The 22,682-nt window shown below is 46.5% G+C and overlaps 2 protein-coding genes across 2 annotated transcripts in view; both read right to left on the bottom strand.

Moving 5' to 3' along the window:
* The window catches only part of LOC132808533 (gastrula zinc finger protein XlCGF7.1-like), a 218,418-nt gene that overhangs the window by 64,552 nt on the left and 131,184 nt on the right, over positions 1–22,682 (bottom strand). The gene's annotated exons all lie outside the window — the stretch shown is intronic.
* LOC132808558 (gastrula zinc finger protein XlCGF26.1-like) lies at positions 8,900–22,058 on the bottom strand. Its single transcript, XM_060822176.1, has 3 exons — positions 21,860–22,058; positions 16,680–17,928; positions 8,900–9,785 (listed from the first exon to the last, which is right to left on the bottom strand). Exons 2-3 carry the CDS (start codon positions 17,535–17,537, stop codon positions 9,327–9,329), a joined length of 1,317 nt encoding a protein of 438 aa, XP_060678159.1. The 5' UTR covers positions 17,538–17,928; positions 21,860–22,058; the 3' UTR covers positions 8,900–9,326.

Below are 22,682 nucleotides of genomic sequence, written 5' to 3'. Positions count from 1 at the left end.
GAAGAGCTTCAGGGCAGAGGAAATGATCTGAGAGTTGCAGTGGGAGAGGGACTCCCTGAGATTCTTGTAGAGAGAGGAGGAAAACTTCTTCAAGGCAGGCATCCTTGCAAGGGTTAAATCAACTAGGTTAAAAACAAGGACTGCAGATGCTGGAAACCAGATTCTAGAATCACACAACTCCAGGCTGTAGTCCAACAGGCTTCTTTGGAAGCAGTAACTTTTGGAGTGCTGCCTCTTCATCAGGTGGCTGTGGAGGATAAGATCCTAAGACACAATTTAGAGCAAAACATTCCAGTGTCCTGCCATTGAAATGGTATATTGAACAAGCCTGGATTGTTAAGTCTTCCACCTTTTCAAATAGGTTGCAGGTCTCATTACAATGTAAATCCCAGAACTTCTTGTTGTCACCTTCTCGAGATAACAAGGTTTTATAGCAAAAGCACACATCTCAGCTCAGACAATGCATTAAAGGTATGAGATCAGAGTCTGCCTGTATCCCAATCTTGTGTCAGACTGGTTCTGTTTCCAAAGTCGAATTTACAAACTATTACATGTATTGACTGCCTGTAGATTTTTTCTTAAAAAAATGCACATAGAATGTATCTGCAAATATACATCCCCACACACATACAAACAAATTTGTTGGGTGAATTTGTACTTGCAGAATTATGTCTTACTTTGCTCAAAAACTGCATGAATCCATGTAAGATTCTGTAAGTCAGTTTAACCATTGTGGCACAGACAGTCTCACACAGGGGAGCTCACACCTTCAATACATTATCTGGGCTGACGTGACACCAATTGGTAAAGTTCACTTGAGGATTTAATTATTTAAAAAAGTTTTGTGATTTACATTTGAAAGAACTGAAACTATCATGGTCATTCGAACAGATGAGAGACTTAACAAACAATCCAGGTCATTTTCAATATATAATTTCAGTTACATCACACTATAAACTGTTGCTATAAATTCTGTGTCTTACAATCTTATATTCCACAATCCCCTGATGAAGGAACTGCACTCCGAAAGATACTGCTTCCAATTAAACTTGTTGGACAGAATTCCTCAAGTAGGGCACCATAAGAATCCTGGGAGACCCCTAATTCTTGTTTACTTCGTAATGAACAAACATTAAGGACGGTCACCTATTTATTTCTCATTTGTTTCATTTTTCTTGTTTTATTCCCTGCGATGTGGGAGAATTGTTAGATTTGGGTCAGCCATTTTGTCACATATTAAAGCCTGGAAACCATTTTGAATCTCAACTTAGTGCCTGTTTGCTAAAGCTTGTGTTTCCCAGGCTCAGCGGAGACGGTTGGCCTTGCAGCTGTACTGCTTCCTGATAAACAAATTCTTTCCTGACATGGGGCTTTATTTCCATCCCCCACAGTTGGTGAGTCAGGCAGGAGATACCCTGGTCCTCTCAGGTCACTGGCTGATATCCTTTGAGAGATGAAATATAGAGGGTGGTTGCTACTTTTGTTGTGTCCAAAATAAAGAGGAAAGCTGGCCAGGGACAAAAGTGCTGTTAGAAATGTTGATACAATTCTCCCTACTCAGCCACAAGATACTCGTGAGAGAACTCAACAGGGTCCTAGTGTCTGGATGTAATGTTGCTGAGAGCACGTGCGCTTTCCAAAGTTAGTAATAATGAATTTGCTTGCCCCAGGGTTACGAGAGGTGAAACCCTATTTGATAAGCCCTGGACCCACACTGAGGACCGTGGCATGCTTCAAGATGCCTCCGATCTGTTTGAGTGCCCAACATTAGTTTTAATTGGCGAGTAGAAATCTGAAGTATAATTGCTCGCTTCAGGACGTCCAGACTTGAATGAATTTGGTATACAGGACACATTGGGCAACTATTAAAGACTCCTTTGTATTTCCCCGGGTTGTGGACTAATGCAGAGACATGAACAACTTGCCTTGAAAACAGTGTTCGATTTGCAAATGGAACAGCTGAGAGGTATTTAGAGTTTGCACACTTGGTTAAGCAGCAATGTGTCACAGCCAGGATTTATGAGGCTCAACTCCCTAACTTGGGCTGTTCTGGAATGTGAGTGCCTCATTACCCTTGGAAGGAAGGAAGGAAGGAATAAACAAAAGCTGACAAACTGAGATATGAAGAAAGTTGGAAAATGTTACAGAGACACACACACAGGCAGAAGTTTGCAGAAAGGTTAAAACTTCATAATCTGGTTTCAATGCAGATTAGCCTGGGTATGGTACTGATATCACAGGGGCCTCAAAAAGGGTACTCCCTCAATACTCAAACCAAAATGTGGGTGCCCCCTGCTGCACTGGTTTGTGTTCATTCTTTGCTGCTGCCTATTTCTGTTGATTACGTACATTATTGGACACACTCACAAACTTGGTGGCACCCAGATTTTCAGAAAGCAGCTAGGAAAAGATCTGAAGCATGTTTAATTTGTAAACAAACAAGATGCATACTCTAAGAGGGATGCCCTGGGTTTGTTAACCACCTCCTTGCTTGGTCGGCCTTTTTTAATTGTCTACAACTTGCATATATAGTATCACCTCGCGTACATTGTCATGAATATTGTCTCATAGGAATAGATTTTCTTAGTAGATGAATCAAAACCATCTCAATGACTGAAACAGCTGACACTGGATTGTTGAACAAGTGGAAATATTTGCATCAGTTAACCAAAACACTTCAGAGTTTACATTCACGGGTATGTCAAGTCGAAGAGTTAGGACCGGGGCATTTTGGAGCCTGCTTCCTCGGGCAGAGAATTCCGCAGATACACTACTCTCTGGGAAAAGCAACTGCCCTCACTTCCTCCTCCTCATCTCTGTCCTAAACCTACTCCCCCAAAGCTTGAGGCCTTGTCTCAGCCACTAGCAGAAATGACTGGATAGGATTGGGCTTCATCCTCAAAGTGCAATGAATTCCCACTTGCCACCAAAATCCCGGATGTACTCACTTAGTTGCTCGCTGTCTCCCATATGAAAGATTTCATTGTAACTTCTTCTCGTCCCAGTAAGGGCAAATCATCTTTGAAAGCTGCTCTGAAAGTCCCATCTTCTCAACCACACTTCTGTTTTCACCGAAGACAGTTAGAGTCATACATCACAGAAACAGATCCTTCAGCCCACCTCGTCTCTGCCAACCATATATCCGAAATCAATCTATTCCATTTGCCAGCATCTGGCCCATATTCCTCAAAACCCTTCGTATTCATGTACCCATCCAGATGCAGAGGGATGTGGGCCTAATGCTAGTAAATGGGACAAGATTAATTTTGGATATCTGGTCAGCATGGACGAGTTGTACCAAACGGTCTGTTTCCGTGCTGTATGACTCTAATCTTCTTCGGTGAAAGCAGAAGTGTGATTGTGAAGGCTGGAGTTTCAGAGCAGCTTTCAAAGATGTTTTGCCCTTAATGGGAGCAGAAGAAGTTACAATGAAATCTTGCATTTGTGAGACAGCAACTGAGTGAGTAACTACATCCGGGATTTTGATGGAAGGTGAGAATTTGTTGCACGGTGGGGATGAAGCCCTACGCTATCAAGTCATTTCTGCTGCTGGATAAGACCTCAAGATTAGGAGGAGCAGATTTAGGACCGAGATGAGGAAGAACCGCTTTCCCCAAAGAGTAGTGAATCAATGGAATTCTCTGCCCATGGAAGCAGGAGAGGCATCTTCACTAAGAGAGACCTTGGAATGCAGGTTCATAGCTCCTTGAGAGTGGAGTGACAGGTTGATAGGATAGTGAAGATGGTGTTTGGTATGCTTTCTTTTATTCGTCAGAGTACTGAGTACAGGAGTTGGGAGGTCATGTTGCAGCTGTACAGGACATTGGTTAGGCCACTGTTGGAATATTGCGTGCAATTCTGGTCTCCTTCATATCGGAACGATGTTGTGAAACTTGAAAGGGTTCAGAAAAGATGTACAACAATGATGCCAGGGTTGGAGGATTTGAGCTATAAGGAGAGACTGAACAGGCTGGGGCTGTTTTCCCTTGAGCGTCAGAGGCTGAAGGGTGACCGTATAGTGGTTTATAAAATCATAAGGGACATGGATAGGATAAATAGACAAAATCTTTACTCTGGGGTGGGAGAGTCCAGAATTAGAGGACGTAGGTTTAGGGTGAGAAGGGAAAGATATAAAAGACTAAAGGGGCAACTTTTTCACACAGAGGCTGGTGTGTGTATGAAATGATCTGCCAGAGGAAGTTGTGGAGACTGGTGCAATTGCAACATTTAAGAGGCATTTGGATGGGTATATGAATAGGAAGGGTTTGGAGAGACATGGTTCGGGTGCTGGCAGGTGGGACAAGATTGGGTTGGGATATCTGGTCAGCATGGACGGGTTGGACCAAAGGGTCTGTTTCCATGCTGAACATTGCTGTGACTCTAAACTCAATACACAGTTGAATGGGTATTTGCAATGGTAGGGAATGAAGGGTAGTTGGGACAATGCAGGGAGGAGGAGCTGAGTCGATGGATAGATCAGCCATGATCTTAATGAATGGTGGAGCAGGCTGGATGGGCCAAATGGCCAACTCCTGCTTCTATTACTATCAAACTATAACCCTTCATTTCTCATGGCTAACCCACCTAACCTGCACATCCCAGGACATTCTGGGCAATTTAGCATGGCCAATCCAAATCAAGGCATGTGAGCAGTATAGTGATGTGGAAAAATAAACATCAGAGAACGATAGAAAGGTACAAGGGGAGTAAATGTACCAGCAATCAAAACTGGATTTTAAAGGTCACAAAACTTGAATCTAAAAACAGTGTGTCTGAATGTGTGCTGCATTGTAACAAAAGTGAATGAATTAACTGCACACATTGAAGAGAATACTTATGATCTGAGACTCCTAACAGAGACATGGCTTCAGGATGACAAGGATTGGATCCTGAATATAGAGGGGGTAGTCAGATGGGAACTGAGGTAAAGGCAGAGGGTTGGCAAAGGTCATCAAAGCACTGAGCACACGGTACACTGGTGTCACCTCGGATTTCAGGGCCTGATTTCTCTGTCCTCTGTCGATCTCCCTGTTCCCTATTACACCTTCTGGAACAATAAAACATTCAGTAATCAAGCCCCAACCCACAATCTCCCAGCCTGTCAACCATCCAGGCACAGAGTGTAGTCATAACAGAGAATTAAACAAGAAAAATGAAACAAAATTAGAAATAAATAGGTGTTCGTGCTTAATGTTTGTTCATTCAGAAGTAAACCAGAAATGGGGCTCTCCCAGGATTCTCATGGTGCCCTACTTGGGGAATTTTGTCTCCCTTCCATCTAACTGTTAGCACCCAGCTATGATTTACAACAATATTTACACCAACAGAAATAAAGCACCTGTTAGCAAATAGGCAGAGATAAACTGATGTAGATTTTTTTCTCTCTCTCATGCAAACACACACACACACCTATGGGGGTGAATTTGTATGTGCAGGTCCGGGGGAATTGGCTATGCCAAATTACCCATAGTGCCCAGGGATGTGCAGGTTAAAGTGGATTGGCCATGCTGAATTACTTAGTGCCCAGAGATGTGCAGGTTAGTCGGGGTAAATGTAGAGCAACAGGTGTAGGGGAATGGGTGTGGGTGGGTTAACCTTCAGAGGGTCGGTATGGAGTCTTTGGGCCGAGTGGCCTGTTTCCACACTGTGGGGATTCTCTGAAGGGAAGGGGTTTTGCAAACTGTGACTCGCCTCTTGATATGTTGATGTCACAGCAGGGAAGTGGCCCTGTCCGTTTAAGTGAGTCTCACTCTGTCTGGGCAATTCTTCATCCCGGGAGGGAGACAGAGATGGGAGGAGGGGAAATCTATTCACTTGTAGCAACTGGAGTGAATCCAGGGAGGGAGGAGACTCCACAAACTCAGGTATGTGTCTTAGTTACCTGGGTGAGGAGGGATGGAAGGATTGACGTTGGGAAGGCGGAGGGGTAGATAGTTTTCTGTTTCGATGTTTAAAATGAACCCGATTCCCACCAGTAACTGCAACAGGTACAAGTACAGCACATGCAGTATTCCTTCAAGCCGGTTTTGCATCCTCTGTTCTTCCTCCGCCTTGGCTCCAGCACATTCAGCTTCCATCCCTCATTCCCATCCGCCACCCCCCCCTCCCCACCCTGATGTCCAAGATCGGTTTGTCCCTCCATTCTTTCCCGGTTGTCTTTTGTGGGTTTTGAAAACTTTTCCAGTCCTCTGAGTATCGGAGTTGGGAGGTTTCGTTGTGCACTCTCCAGGACATTTGTTTGGCTACTTTTGGAGTATTGTGTGCAGTTCTGGTCTCTCTGCTAGAGGAAGGATGTTGTGAAACCTGAAAGGATTCAGGTAAGATTGACAAGGATGTTGTCAGGGTTTGAGCTGAACAGGGTGGAGCTGTTTTCTGTCAAGCGCCAAAGGCTGAGGGTGACCCTACAAACTTTTATAATATCATGTGGGGCATGGATAGGGTAAATAGACAAGGTCTTTTCCCTGGATGGGTCTTAGGTTCAGGGTGAGGGTGAGATTTAAAAGGAACCTAAAGGGCAACTCCTATATTCAGAGGGTGCTGTATGTAAGGATTGAGCTGCCAAAAAACGTGGTGATGGCTGGTACAATTACTGTATTTAAAAGGCATCTGGATGGGTATACGAATAGGAAGGGTTTAGAGGACATAGGCCAAGTGCTGACAAATGGGACTGGATTAATTTAGAATATCTGGTTGGTACTGATGAGTTGGACCAAAGGGTCTGTTTCTGTGCTGTACATCTCTATGACTCTGGCTTTCCACTAACATTTGCCACGTCAATAGGTTCACTTTCTCTCTAATGTCGGTGTTAATGCCTTGATGTCTCATTTTGCTCCCACCTTCCTGGGGACGTTAACCATTTCGTGTCTGGTTCTTCCTCAAGAAGCTGTATTCCCGATTCACCCCGAATTGACACTTTTTTTGCTTCCCAAAATCAGACCTGCTCACTCTCAGTGGTATCCCAGTGTTGTGAAAGATATTAACTTCCAGGTGGAACTATTCAAAATTCAGAGAGATGTCAGTCTTGATATTTTTGCTTTTCTATCCCTGTAAGATCCTGATTCAGCACCTTCAGGGGAATTAGTTAGAGCGGAGTGAGAACAGAGGGGAAGAGAGAGTGGGATGGTGCTTTCAATTTTGTGGAATAATAAAGAAAAGAATATTCCACAGAAAGTAGAATTGCTTGTTCAGAATTTCTACCCTGCACCGACAGTGATGACCTTTGTAATCTCTCTTTATAGAGTATTTGAAGATCTGAAGACGGAAGTTTCAAAATCAACAGATGAAGGCCTTATGCCTGAAACATTGACTCTCCTGCTCCTCGGATGCTGCCTGACCTGCTGAGCTTTTCCAGCGCTGCACTTTTCGACTGACTCTCCAGCGTCTACAGTCTTCACTTTGATGTCAATGTCTGACAGTCACTCAGTCCATTGGGACTGCAACAGTTTTCAACTATGAGTCTGTGAGAAGGAGCAAAGCTTTTTGGTTCCTGTTTGAGTAGGTTTTCAGCATCAGTGGGACTGGATGAGAGACCCTACTGTTACAGCACACTGAGTGTGGAGCCTGAAACAGTTATAGGGCCTGGGAAGAGGAATTCTGGGTGGGGAGGGGCTCCACACACGTTTGTGTGTAACTGAAGCTTCAGCCATGGAATCCCGCCCCGTGGAGAAACCGTGGAAGTGTGGCAACTGTGGGAAAGGCTTCCATTTCCCATCTGCCTCGGGTGGATTCCTCGGGTTGGGATTTTTGCAAATTGTGTATGGACTGCTTTCAGCTTGGCCCCACCCCATTACCCAGACACCTTACCCCACCCCCTCACTCCATAGTTGATGTCACTGCACAGAACTGGTCTTGTGAGGTTCAGAGTGAAACCCCCTCCCTCTGGGCAACTCTTTATCCTGTGGGGGGAGTAAATGAACTTTTGTATCTCTTTTCCCCAGGGTTGGGGGTAGGGGGGAGTCCAGAACTAGAGGGCATAGAGTTGGGGGGAGGGGGTGGAAGATTTGTGAGGGACCTAAGGGGCAACCTTTTCACGCAGAGGGTGGTGCGTTTATGGCGTTTATGGAATGAGCTGCCAGAGGAAGTGGTGGAGGCTGATATAATTACAGCATTTAAAAGGCATCTGGATGGGGATATGAATAGGAAGGGTTTAGAGGGACATTGGCCAAATTCTGGCAAATGGGTCACTCGGTTCATTTAGAATATCTGGTCGGCGTGGACTGAAGGGTTTGTTTCCATGCTGTACAACTCTATGACTCTATTTCTACATAGTCAGAACCAATTTCACAAGACTAGGAACAGGCCATTCACCCCTTCCAACCTGTCCTGAGCTGTGGTTAAACTGCATATAATTCAGTGCAAGTTTCAGAAAGGTTTCAACAGCCCTTTTAAAAAATTTAAAATGCTTTCAGACTTCAACTATGTTTCTGAATATATCATTTTAGGTATTCTTAATTGTAAAGATACGCGTATCTAGTGAACACAACCCACAACTCCTGGTGCTGCCAGTAAACTTTACAATTCTGATGAAACGATGCAGTACCTGCACTCACGAAAAATTTACAATTTCTAACGATGCTAGCTCCTCATTCACTGCTCCTTCTGATACACGACATTGGAAACTCAGTGCAGGAGGCTGCAAAAAAATGAGTAGCTTTAAAACAAAAACCTCTTGGAGCTCAAAGCTTTCAATGAGAGCCTGAGCCTGGCAGTAAGTTCAGGTAACCTTTATTGTGACCCAACTTTGTTACAGCTTCAGATTCCACCCCCGCACCCCCCCCCTCACCAAAAAGGCGTAGAAAAAGTTGCTGTTTTTTAAAATAAGCAGCTCAAGGTCAAACCGCACACATTGCCACCCCCCTCTCTTCCTTTACTATTGGTCAGCACCGAATTGTCCCTTTGTAATTGGGTCCTTGCTACAGCCGTAACCCATAGGAAATACTGCCTCACTCACCAATTTCAACCCATACCTTGTCTCCAAGTAAATTTCTCTCCATGCATTTGCCAGTCGGGTGGAGGGCAGTGTAGAGTCAACCAGACTGCTGTGGGTCTGGAGTCACGTGTAGGCCAGACCGGGTAAAGGATGCAGCTGGGACGACTGAGTGAATCCTTTCCCACAACGGCAGTTTCCTTCCCTAAAAAGGACGTGAGTGAATCAGATGGGGGTTTCTCCACCCCCAACCCCCGAAAATGGTTTCACTGTTAGATTCTGCACTCCAGATTTCTGACCGAATACCAGTTCTGCCATCTGTCGGGGCGGGATGCAAACCCCGGAGTCCCTGGAACCGGGTTGACAGTCCAGTCGATAATGGCACTTGGCCGTCGCTCCTTCAATCCCCCTGCGATGGCACGTGAACTCGCTGGTGCCTCCGCAGGCGGGAGGAGCAGGTGAAGCCTTTCCAGCACTCGGGGCAGCTGAAGGGCCTTTCCTCTGTGTGGACTCGCTGGTGGGTCCGCAAGTTGGAGGCCTGGGTAAATCTCTTCCCACACTCAGGACAGCTGAAGGGCCTCTGCCCTGTGTGGACCCGCTGGTGGGTCAGGAGGTGGGAGGCCCGGACAAAGGCCTTCCCGCACTCGGGGCAGCTGAAGGGCCTTTCCCCAGTGTGGAGCCGCTGGTGCCTGAGCAGGTTCGAAGAATTCCTGAAGGCTTTCCCACACTCGGGGCAGTTGAAGGGCCGCTCCCCTGTGTGGATACGCCAGTGGGTCAGCATGGTAGAGTCCTGGGTAAAGCCCTTACCGCATTCAGGGCAGGAGAACGGCTTCTCCCCTGTGTGGATGTGCCGATGAACCTCCAGGGCAGACGGAGTACGGAAGCCTTTCCCACAGTCGCCACACTTCCATCGTTTCTCCACAGGGCAGGATTTCTTGGGCTTTTCCATGGCCGAAGCTTTAGCTGCACACGTGTGGAGACCCTCCCCAATGTGAATTCTTCTTCCCAGGCCGTACAGCTATTACACGCTCCTCACTGAGTGCACTGCAATGGTAGGGTCTCTCATCCAGTCCCACTGATGCTACAAACCTACTCAAACAGGAACCAAAATGCTTTGCTCCTTCTCACAGAATCAGAGTTGAAAACCGTTGCTTTCCCAATGGACTGAGTGACTGTCAGACATTGACGTCAAAGTGAGGACTGCAGTCACTGGAGAGTCAGTGTTGAAAAGTGCAGTGCTGATAAAGCGCAGGAGGTCAGGGAGCATCCAAGGAGCCAGAGAGTCAATGTTTTGGGCATAAGGCTTTCACCTGTTGATTTTGAAACTTCTGTCTTCAGATCTTCATATACTCTGTAAAAAGCAATTACAAACGTCATCACTGTCAGTGCAGAGTAGAAATTCTGAACAAGCAATTAATTCTACTTTCTGCGGAACATTCTTTTCTTTTGTTATTCCACAAAATTGAAAGCATCATCCCACTCTCTCTCCCCCTCTGGTCTCACTCCACTCTAATTCCCCTGAAAGTGCTGATTCAGGATCTTCCAGGGCAGAAAAGCAAAAACGTCAAAACTGACATCTCTCTGAATTTCGGATACCTCCACCTGAAAGTTAATATCTTTCACAACATTAGGATCCTGCTGAGAGTGAGCAGGTCTGATTTGGGAAGAGTGTCAATTCAGGGTGAACCTGCAATACAGCTTCTTGAAGAAGAACTAGACACAAAATGGTTAACATCCCCGGGAAGCGGGGGAGCAAAATGAGACATCAAGGAATTAACATAGACACCAGAGAGAAACTGAAGGTAAAGATGTGGCAAATGTTTGTGGAAAGCCAGAGTCACAGACATACAGCACAGAAACAGACACTTGGATCAAACTCTTCGGTGCTGACCAGATATCCGAAATTAATCTAGTCCCATTTGCCAGCACTTGGCCCAAATCCCTCTGATCCCTTCCTATTCATATCCCCAACCAGATGACTTTTAAAATACTGCAACTGTACCAGCCTGAGCCACTTCCTCTGGCAGCTCATTCCATAAATGCACCACCCTCTGCGTAAAAAGAATACCCCTTTAAGCCGCTTAAATCACCCCCGTCCACACCCTTAACTTATTAACCTCCAGCTCTGGACTCCCCCATCCCAAGGAAAAGACCTTGTCTAATTACCCTCTCCCCGCCCCTCTTCATTTTATAAAAGTCTTTCAGGTCACCCCCCCCCCAATTTATCCGTCTCTCCTCACCTTTAGTTTGCAGAGTCTGCACCCTCCCTGGATTCACTCCAGTTGCTACAAGTGAACAGATTCCCCCTCCCTCCCTGGATGCAGAGTTCCCCAGAGGGAAGGAGTTGCACTCTGAAACTGACATGGCCACTTCCGTGTTGTGACATCACCAATGGAGCGAGGCCGGCAGCGGGAGCCCCCACACTGCGCATGCTCCGAACGGCGGCCGTCTGGTCCGCAGTGCGCCTGCGCAGTTTGCAAACCATCTTCCCATCGGAGAAGCTCCATAGTATGGAAGCAGGCCACTCGGCCCAGGGAGTTCACACCGACCCTCCGAAGGGTAACCCATCCACACACAATCCCCAACCCCTATTGCTCAGCATTTAACCCTTACTAATGCACCTAACCTGCACATCCTATGGCTAATCCACCCTAACCTAGACAGACGCCAGCCAGACATCCTAAATTAACACAGTTCCATTTGCCAGCATTTGGCCCACATTCCTCTAAACCTTTGCTATTCATACATGCAGATGCCTTTTATATTGTGTCATTATTTCAGCCTCCACCACTTCCTCTGGCAGCAGGTTCCACACCTCCACTACCCTCTGCGTGAAAACGTTTCTGCTCACTTCCCTTTCCCCATTCACCTCAGACCTATGTTCTTCTAGTTCTGGACTCCCCTACCCTGGGGAAAATACCTTGCCCTGATTCATGCCCCTTATATACTTTTATAAGGTCACCCCTCAGCCTCTGATGCTCCAGGGAAAATATCCCTGGCCTATCATGCTCTCCCTGTACCTCAAACATTCCAACTCTGCCAACAAGCCTTATAAAAGTTTTCCCACCCCTTTCAAAGTTTCACAACATCTTTCCTATCGCAGGAAGACCAGAACTGAATGCAGTATTCCAAAAGTGGCCTAACCACATGTTCCTGTTCCTGCACAGCCGCAACAGGAACTCCCAAATCCTGTACTCAATGCTCTGACCAATAAAGGAAAGCATACCAAGGTCTCTTTGTTCTGCAACACTCCCCTTAACTGTTCAAGTCCTGCCTGGATTGCTTGACCAAAATGCAAACCTCACATTTCTCTAAATTAATCTCAACCTGCCACTCTTTGGCCGATCAGCCCATCCGATCAATTCTGATTTATATCTCTTTCATCCCTTATTCCAGAGAAGCTGAAGATCTCCATCCCACACACTCTCCCTCCATTTTCAGTTAGCTGAACCTAATCCCTGCTGTACCACATCCTGAAAGGTCTGGTTCATGCTGATTAACAGGGCCATACTCACCAGGAGGGGGATCTAATTGAAACATACCTAATACTGAACGACCTGGACATTGGGAAGATATTTCAATTGGTAAGAGAGACTAGGACCAGAAGACCTTTTAGAATGGAGAAAAGGAAAAACTTCAGCCAGAGAGTGGTGAATCTATGGAATTCCTTGACAAGAAGGCTGTGGAGGCCAGGTCACTGGGTATATTTAAAACTGAGATAGGTAAGTTCTTGAGTATCAAGGAGATCGAGACGTATTGGGAGAAAGCAGGTGAATGGAGTTGACAAACCGATCAGCCACGATTGAATGGTATGAGCAGACCCGATGTGGTGAATGGCCAAATATCTGCTCCTGTCTTATAGTCTCTTACTGTCCTGGACATAGTGAGAGAGTTGGGAGCAGGAGTAGGTCATTTGGTCTTTTGAGCCTGCACCAGTTTTGAACAGATCATAACTGGATATTAATTTACCTACATCTAGGTGGATAGGCTGGGATGTTTTCAATGGAACACAGGAAGTGGAGATGCGACATTATAGGAGAATTATAAAAATCATGAGGGGCATAGATGAGGTGAATGGCAGGAGTTGTTTCAAGATTAGGAGCAAATTTTAAAGTGCGAGGTGAAGAGATTTTAAAAGAGATATGAGGAGCACCTTTTTCCTTTGAGAGAGTGGTTTGTGTGTGGAATGAATGTCCAGAGGAAATGGTGGATGCAGGTACAGTAACAGCGTTTAAAAGATGTTTGGATAAGGACATGAATAGGAAAGGTTTGGAGGGAGGTAAAAACAATGACTGCAGATGCTGGAAACTAGATTCTGGATTAGTGGTGCTGGAAGAGCACAGCAGTTCAGGCAGCATCCAAGGAGCAGCAAAAGCCGGAAGGTTTGGAGGGATATGGACCAAACACAGGCAGGTGGAATGAGTTTAGTTTGTAAACATAGTCAGCACGGACTAGTTGGACTGAATGGTCTGTTTCTGTGCCGTCCGACTTGTAATTGTTCTATACTGGCCTTGAAACCATTTTCTTGTGTTCCCCCAGAATCATCCACCTCTTTGTTGTTCAAAAATCAGATGAGTTCAGCCGTGAATATATTCAATGACCCCCTCCCCCAACCTAACTGCAGGAAGGCATCCCCACTTCTGAACTCAATTCCTCTTGCTAATATAACACTTGCCTTGCTGATTGCTTGCTGCACCTGTCTGACAACAGGCAGTGACTGGTGTAGAAGGACACTGAGACCCCTTTGTACATCCACACATCATTCCTAATGAAGGGCTCGGGCCCGAAACTTCAACTCTCCTGCTCCTTGGAAGCTGCCTGACTGCTGTGCTTTTCCAGTGCTACACTTTTTGACTCTGATCTTCAACACCTGCAGTCCTCCCCTTCTCCACATCCCCATATATCACCAATTAAACAATGCACTTCCTTTCTGCTGTTTTCTTCCCCACAGCAAAGGCTATAACAACTTCACACTGTGGGACTGTGTTTGCCAATTGAGACACAGACCTGGATCAACATTTCCTGAGACTGCTCCTCCGTGGATTCACTGCCTTTACATTCAGTTGCTGCAAGTCAACAATTGAAGCCCACAATGAAATAAGAAATTGAAAAGAGAGTGCCGTACTCCCAGATGTTAATCAGAGGAAGGAAGTTGCAGTCTGGAGTGAAGCTCAATCTTCATTCAGAGAGAGAGGTGCAGCAGCAGCTTCAGAAGCTCATGGGACAACTTCCGCATTTTTTATTTTATTAAACAAATTACAAAACAGTTTACAATAAACATTTACAGCTGTACAAGAGACAGCAATTTTACAAGGGAAAGGAGCAGCAAAGCTAGGCCCCAAACCCTACCGTTTGACCATTTTACAGGGAGATGAGGACAAACCTCAAATCCCAGTTCCACATATGACAAGACAGTGACAATGACATTTGTACATTAAACAATACAGTTACATACAGAATTGCAGACAATACAGACACAGCAAGCCTCCCACCTTCCAACCACTCTAAGGCAGCCCACCCCTACCGGTTCTCAGTCCAGCCTGTGCCCCTTTCAGTTACAACTTCCGCATTCAGACAATAGGGGATGTTCTCATTGGCAGGAGGACTACCCTCTGTTCGGTCCTCCAAGGCTCCTCATTGGCTTCTAAAGAAGATCGCGCCCCGTTGCAGCGGACAGCTAGGAGCATGCGCCGTTCTTGCTGACACCGAGGAGCGTGCGCTGTCCACTCTGTGGCAATGCTGTGATTAATGACAAATTTAAGTGTCAAATGCCAATAGGAGAAAAAGACACGGTACAGCCAATATTTAATTTCCCCTGTGACTCGACCTAACCAAACATGCTCCTCACTATTTTTGCGAGTCACCTTGCCTGCACCCCTCATGATTTTACAAATCTCAATAAGGTCACCCCTCAACCTCCTCCACTCCAGTGAATAAAGTCTCAGCCTCTCCTTATAACTCAAACCCTTCAGTCCTGGCAACATCCTGGTAAATCTTTACCGAACCTTCTGTAATAGTATTCTTCCCATAACAGGGCGACCAGAACTGCACTTGGTGTTCTAAAAGTACAACTTCAAAATGATGTCCCAACTCCAACATTCAACAGTGTGTACAATGAAGGCAAGTGGGCTAAACAACTCTTCACCACTTTGTCTACCAGTGATGCAACTTTCAAAGAACTATGTACCTGAACCACACCCCCATGTCTCTGTTCTACAACATAACCCAGGGCCCTGCCAGTAACTGCTACTAGTCCTCCCTTTTTTTTTAAGCAAAATGCAATTCCTCACTTTTATCTATACCGTTCTCGTGTACACGCTGTCTCTCAGACAGAGACACATACCACCCACTCTCACCCTCTCATAGGCTTATACTTCATCACACTCATACATTACCAAGCATGCACACAGGCAAACTCTCACACACAAAGTCACATGCGCACAGACACACACAGGTCTATGGGGTAAATTTGCATTTGCAGATACATTCAATTTTGATCAAAAAAGCACACAATCTGCAGGCAGTCAATCCATGTAATATTTTATAAATTCCTACTTTGGAAATTCAAGATTGGGATACAGACAGAGTCAAACCTCACATCCTTCACGTACTCAGCTGAGATGTCACTGATTTTTATAAAACCTTAAGTCATCTCAAGAATGTGACTCAAAAGTACTTCTGAGCTTTACATATTAATTACATAACCCACAACCCATTCTAGAAGCTGAAAGACTAAACTACAATCTTGATTTGTTCCATATATCCTATCAGTAGTATGACACTGTGATCAGTTGCGATATGTTCCTGCTCCATCACTACCCAATGAAAGAGCAGCACTCCGAAAGCTACTGCTTCCAAATAAATCTGTTGGATGATAACCCGGTGCTGTGTAATTTTATCACTTTATCCACTCCAGCCCAACACCGGCACTTCCACATCGTTCCCAGTGAACACAGCCCACAGCTCCTGGTGCTGCCAGGAAACCTTACAATGCCAATGACATGGTGCACTCTGCACTCCGGAAAAAATTCTAACGGTACTGGCTCCTCATTCACTGCTCCATCTGATACACGACATTGGAAACTCTGCAGGAGGCTGAAAGAAATGAGCAGCTTTAAAACAAAACCTCTTGGAGCTCAAAGCTTTCAATGAGAGTCTGAGCCAGGGGGTAACTTCAGGTAACCTTTATTGTGACCCAACTTTGTTACAGCTTCAGATTCCACCACCCCCAGCAAAAAGGCAGAGAAAGCATAGTAGATTTTTTAAAAAACACCTCAAGATCAAAGTGCACACAGACCCCCGCCCCCCCCTTCCTTTAATATTGGGCAGCACGGAGTTGTCTCTTTGTAATTGGATCCTTGGTACAGCCGTAACCCGGAGGAAGTATTGCCTCACTCAGCAATTTCAACCCATACCCTGTGTCCAAGTAAGTTTCTCCCCGCTCCTTTGCCAGGGGCTTTTTTGGGGGGCGGGAGTGGGTGCACAGCTGTGGGTCTGGAGTCACGTACAGTCCAGACCGGGTAAAGGATGCAGCTGGGACAACTGAGTGAATCAGATGGGGGTTTCTCCACCCCCACACCCCTAAAATGGTTTCACCGTTAGATTCTGAACTCCAGATTTCTGACCAAATTCCAATTCCACCATCTGTCGCGGTGGGAATTGAACCCGGAAGTCCCTGGAACTGGGTTGATCGTCCAGTCGATAATGACACTTGGCCGTCACTCCTTCAATCACCCTGCGATGGCACGTGAACTCGCTGGTGGCTCCGGAGGTGGGAAGAGCGGGTGAAGCCCTTCCCGCATTCGAGGCAGCTGAAGGGCCTCTCCCCCGTGTGGATCCGCCGGTGGGTCAGCAGGTTGGAGGCCCGGGCAAAGCTTTTCCCGCACTCGGGGCAGCTGAAGGGCCTCGCCCCCGTGTGCACTCGCCGATGCTTCACCAGGGCAGAGGAATCGCTAAAGGCCTTCCTGCACTCGGGGCAGCTGAAGGGCATCTGCCCCGTGTGGACCCTTCGGTGCTTCAGCAGGTCGGAGGAATCGCTGAAGGCTTTCCCGCACTCGGGGCAACTGAAGGGCCTCTCCCCGGTGTGGACGCGCTGATGCTTCAGCAGGTCCGAGGAATAGCTGAAGGCCTTCCCGCATTCAGGGCACGTGAAGGGCTTCTCCCCAGTGTGGACCCGCTGGTGCACATGCAAGTTGCCCACCTGACTAAATCCCTTCCCACACTCGGGGCAGGAGAACGGCCTCTCCCCAGTGTGGATCCGCCGGTGGGTCAGCAGGATGGACGCCTGTGTAAAGGCCTTCCCGCACTCAGGGCAGCTGAAGGGTCTCTCCCCTGTGTGTACCCGCCGGTGCTTCAGCAGGATGGAGGAATTGCTAAAGATCTTCCCGCACTCAGTGCAGGGGAACGGCCTCTCCCCTGTGTGGAGCTGCTGGTGGGCCTGCAGGGCGGAGGAATTGCTGAAGGCCTTCCTGCACTCAGGGCAGAAGAACGGCCCCTCTCCGGTGTGACTGCGCCGACGAATCTCCAAGGCAGACGGAGCACGGAAGCCTTTCCCACAGTCACCACACTTCCATGGTTTCTCCACGGGGCGGGATTCCTCGGGTTTCTCCATGGCCAAAGCTTCAGTCGCGCACAAACACGTCGTGAATTCCTCTTTCCAGGCCGTATAGCTGCTACACACTCCTCATTCAGTGCGCTGCAACAGTTGGGTCTCTCATCCAATCCCACTGATGCTGAAAACGTACTCAAATGAGAACCAAAAAGCTTTCCTCCTTCTCACAGACTCATAGTTGAAAACTGTTGCGGTCCCGATGGACTGAGTGACTGTCAGACATTGACATCAAAGTGAAGACTGTAGATGCTGGAGAGTCAGAGTCGAAAATTGCAGCGCTGGAAAAGCACAGCAGGTCAGGCAGCATCCGAGGAGCAGGAGAGTCAACGTTTTGGGCATAAGCCCTTCATCTGTTGACCTTGAAACTTCCGTCTTCAGATTTTCCAATACTCTGTAAAAAGAGATTACAAAGGTCATCACTGTCTGTCCAGGGTAGAAATTCTGAACAAGGAATTCTACTTTCTACGGAATACTCTTTTGTATTCCACAAAACTGAAAGCACCATCTCACTCCGCTCTAACTAATTCTCCTGAAGGATCTTCCAGGGGCTGAAAAGCAAAAAAGCCAAGACTGACATCTCTCTGCATTTTGGATAACTCCACCTGGAAGGTAATATCTTTCACAACACTGGGATATTGCGGAGAGTGAGCAGGTCTGATTTTGGGAAGCAAAAAAAAAGTGCCAATTCAGGGTGAAACTGCAATGCAGCTTCTTGAGGAAGAACCAGACACAAAATGGTTAACGACCCGGGAAGGGGGGAACAAAATGAGACATCGAGGCATTAACACCGACAACAGAAAAACTGAACATACAGACGTGGCAAACATCGTTGGAAAGCCAGGGTCATAGACATAAAGCACAGAAACACCCTTTGGTCCAACACGCCTGTACCAAACAGTACAAAGAGATCTGGGTGTTCTTGTACACCAGTCAATGAAGGTAAGCATGCAGGTACAGTAGGTAGTGAAGGCGGCTAATAGCATGCTGGCCTTCATAACAAGAGGGATTGAGTATAGAAGCAAAGAGGTTCTTCTGCAGCTGTACAGGGCCCTGGTGAGACCACACCTGGAGTACTGTGTGCAGTTCTGGTCTCCAAATTTGAGGAAAGACATTCTGGCTATTGAGGAAGTGCAGCATAGGTTCACGAGGTCAATTCCTGGAATGGCGGGACTACCTTACGCTGAAAGACTGGAGCGACTGAGCTTGTATACCCTAGAGTTTAGAAAACTGAGAGGGGATCTGATTGAGACATATAAGAATATTAAAGGATTGGACACGCTAGAGGCAGGAAACATGTTTCCGCTGATGGGTGAGTGCCAAACCAGAGGACATAGCTTAAAAATACAGGGTAGACCATTTAGGACAGAGATGAGGAGAAACTTCTTCAGCAGGGAGTGGTGGCTGTGTGGAATGCTCTGCCCCAGAGGGCAGTGGAGATCCAGTCTCTGGATTCATTTGAGAAAGAGTTGGATAGAGCTCTCAAGGATAGTGGAATCAAGGGTTATGGAAATAAGGCAGGAACAGGATACTGATTAAGGATGATCAGCCATGATCGTATTGAATGGTGGTGCAGGCTCAAAGGGCAGAATGGCCTACTCCTGCACCAATTGTCTATGTTACAAATCATTCAAATCCCATTAGCCATTTTCCATTTAAACCCTTCCTATTCATATACCCATTCAGATGCCTTTTTAAATGTTGTAATTGTACTTTCCTCCACCACTTGTGCCATCCTCTGGGTTAATAAATTGCCCTTTTGGTCAGTTTTACACCTGCCCCTCTCCCCCACCCTGAACCAATTACCCTCACATTCTGGACTACCCCACCCCAGGGAAAAGACCTTGCCTATTTACCCTATCCATGCTCTTCATGATTTTATAAACCTCTATAAGGTCACACTTCAGCCTCCGACGCTCCAGGGAAAACAGCCCCAGCCTGTTGAGCCTCTTTCTATAGCACAAATCCTCCAACCCTGGCAACATCCTAGCAAATCGTTTCTGAACCCTTTCATGTTTACAACATCCTTCCAATAGGAGGGAGACACAATATTGCAGAAGTGGCTGTGGTTCTGTTGGATAATGGCGGTTTAATTCCAAAGTGTTAATTCCTCCACGAGAAGGGAATAATCAGCAATGTAGCTGTGAGAGGCCCCTTGTAGAAGAGTGAAGAACTGAGTGAGAGAACATTCCATTAAAATGAAGAGGAACACAGTTGATTCAGAGACTGGGGACTTCAATCTAAAGCAATGGCAGAAACAAGAACAGGCTACAACAAATGAGGGAACATTATTGAAAGAAATGACAAACATTTAAATAGCACCAGAAGGAACAGTTGTTCCATCCTGTCTGACAAAATAAAACACAAAACGTGGCCTAGCCACAGCTAACAAGGGACATTAAGGATCGCACTGGATCCAAAGAAGTGGCGTACGAATTGGCTAAAAATAAAGCAGCAGATTTGAAGACTGGGAGCAGTTCAGGTTTCAACAGAAGGATTGATGAAAAGGGGAAATGGGGGATGTGAAGAGGCAAAAATAGCATTAGTGAAAACAATTACACTGAGAAACAGGCAAAGGTCTCATGTGGAATAAAGAGATGGCAGACCAATTCACCACATACGTTGCTCTGATCCTCACAAAGGAGGACACAAGTAACATTCCCAAAATGTTGGGGAACACATGGTCCATTGAGAGCAGAACTGAAGGAAATGAGCAGTTGTGTATAAATGGTGTTGGGGGAAATTGATGGGATTAAAAGTTTACAAATCCCCAGCACCTGGTGATCCAAACGCCAGACTATGGCCCAAGTCATCCAACTGTCAAATCTTGAGCTGACCTTAGCAGGACTTATACACTTAATGGTAAGGTCCCAGGGAGTGTTGCTGAACAAAGTGACCTTGAAGTGCAGGTGTATAGCTCCTTGAAAGTGGAGTTACAGGTAGATAGGATAGTGAAGGTGTTTGACATGCTTTCCTTTATTAGTTGGAGTATTAATTAATGGAGTTAGGACGTCATGTTGCAGCTGTACAGGACATTGGTTAGGCCACTTTTGGAATATTGCATGCAATTCTGGTCTCCTTCCTATCGGAAGGATGTTGTGAAACTTGAAAGGGTTCAGAAAAGGTTTACAAAAAGTTGCTAGGTTTGGAGGATTTGAGCTATAGGGTGAAGTTGAATAGGCTGGGGCTGTTTTCCCTGAAGCATTGGAGACTGACCTTATAGAGAGGTTTATAAAATCATAATCATGGATAGGATAAATAGACAAAGTCTTTTCCCTGGGGTGGGGGACATCCAGAACTAAAGGGCATAGACTTAGGGTGAGAGGGGAAAGATATAAAAGAGACCCAAGGGACAACTTTTTCACTCAGAGGATGGTGCATGTGTGGAATGAGCTGCCAGAGGAAGTGGTAGAGGCTAGTAGAATTGCAACATGTAAAAGGCATCTGGATGGGTATATGACTAGGAAGGGTTCGGAGGGATATGGGCTAGCTGCTGCCAAGTGGATTTAGATTAGGTTGGGATATCTGGTTAGCATGGATGAGTTGGACTGAAGGGTCTGTTTCCATGCTATGATGTTTGTCTTGAGTTTCCCATCTGAAACTCGCATCATCCTGTAAAAGAAATGTCCAAAAGACATCACTGTGCGCACAAGATGGAAAAAAGACTGAGGGGACAGTTCAACTTTCTACAGAACACTTTTCCTATCTATTTGCTGACTGTATTAAATTCGAATCCTACACATTATTCCTCCCCCTGCATTGAAATTCAAATCCATCCTCATGTCTTTCCTCCACTCCTGGTGTTCGCCCTTTTCTCTTGTCTACAAACTGAAACTAACACCAACACGTCAATGCCCTCCTGCTCACTGCCATCTCGGAAACACCCACATTCTGTTCCAGTGGCACAAATTATCACATTAATTCACCTCAAATTCACAACCCATCTAAGTGTTGTTTTTTTCTGGACCTGTCTCCCACTTCCTTTTCCTGTTTTAAGGGCACACAGACCGAGCTCAGGGCCAGGTCTCCCAGAGAGTGAGATGAGGAAATTTTAGTTGATACAAAGGCTGCCCCGAGGTTGGAATTACCTCCCGGAAATGACGGCGAACGGTGCCTTCACCAAGATGGCCGCCCGCCAGCCCGGCCCAAAGACAACTTCCGCCTGACCCTCACAAAGATGGCCGTCGGTTGCCCGGGCAACCCGAGGGGTCCTTCGCCGGTGAAGTCAACAGTGGGCCTGTGCGGCTTTCATTGGAGACCTCAGGCCTCCCCCGAGAAGTTTATAAACTCCCCAGTCTCCCTCCTCCCGCGGTTTCCAATCCTACCCTGTCTCGCCATCTCCTCTCCCCGGGAGCAGGAGCCAGGTCTTGGCGCTTGGGCCTGGTGACCTCCCCCGGGATGTCTCTGAGACCTGTCCGTGTTCTGAAGAAGGATCCCCGGACCCGGAACGCGCTGCTGGACCCAGCGGTTTCGGTCCTTGTTCCTTCGGCCGCCGTCCCGCTGCGGGAGCTACACTGCACATGCGCCAGCTCGTATAGGGGCGGGGTCCTGATGAGTGACGTCTTCGTCAATTCAGGGGGCGTGGCTGGAGGAGTCCTCCAAGAATTCGGAAACAATAGGAGGCGGGGCGATAGTTGTGCCCGCCCCCTGCCCCTGAAAGTTGGTTTTCTTTTGGGTTCGAACGTAGTTTTTTTTAATTCAATTTTCAGCCTGTTCAGAAGTGAGCAGAATGGGTTCATTCTTGATTATAGTGTTTTATTAAAATTCCTCTTGATTAAATTTTAAAATTATAAGTGATAAGTGCTAACTTAGCCTGGAGCACATCTTTTTAAGAGCAAAAAGAAATTGTTGTTGTCTGGGTCTGTAGATTTTGGATGAGCAAAAATGGCCTTTAGTAGAGCCATATGCCCTTCCTGTCGGAAACGAGAGATTAGGGAGAGTTTCCACGTTACTGAGGATTGTCTGCAGCAAGTGTCCTTGATCATGAATCCTATCAGATCGACTGGATCTGTTGGAGCGACAGTTCGAGGCAATGAGGAATTTACAAGAGCTAGGGGGTGTAATAGATAGTTATAGGAAGGGAGAAAAGCTGCAGATACAGTCAGATAGATGGAGTAACACCAGGAAAGGTAGGAGAGGTAAACAGTT

Source organism: Hemiscyllium ocellatum (assembly GCF_020745735.1).
Source record: "Hemiscyllium ocellatum isolate sHemOce1 chromosome 27 unlocalized genomic scaffold, sHemOce1.pat.X.cur. SUPER_27_unloc_7, whole genome shotgun sequence".
Taxonomy (NCBI): domain Eukaryota; kingdom Metazoa; phylum Chordata; class Chondrichthyes; order Orectolobiformes; family Hemiscylliidae; genus Hemiscyllium; species Hemiscyllium ocellatum.
This window is presented reverse-complemented; position numbering and strand designations above follow the sequence as displayed.

Excerpts from the sequence above, each read along its gene's own strand:
- LOC132808558 (XM_060822176.1), bottom strand. The coding sequence starts at position 17,537 with ATGGAGAAACCCGAGGAATCCCGCCCCGTGGAGAAACCATGGAAGTGT. Across the intron at positions 9,786-16,679 it reads ACCTCCGGAGCCACCAGCGA|GTTCATCGGCACATCCACAC; the intron begins GTTCACGTGCCA and ends TCTGCCCTGGAG.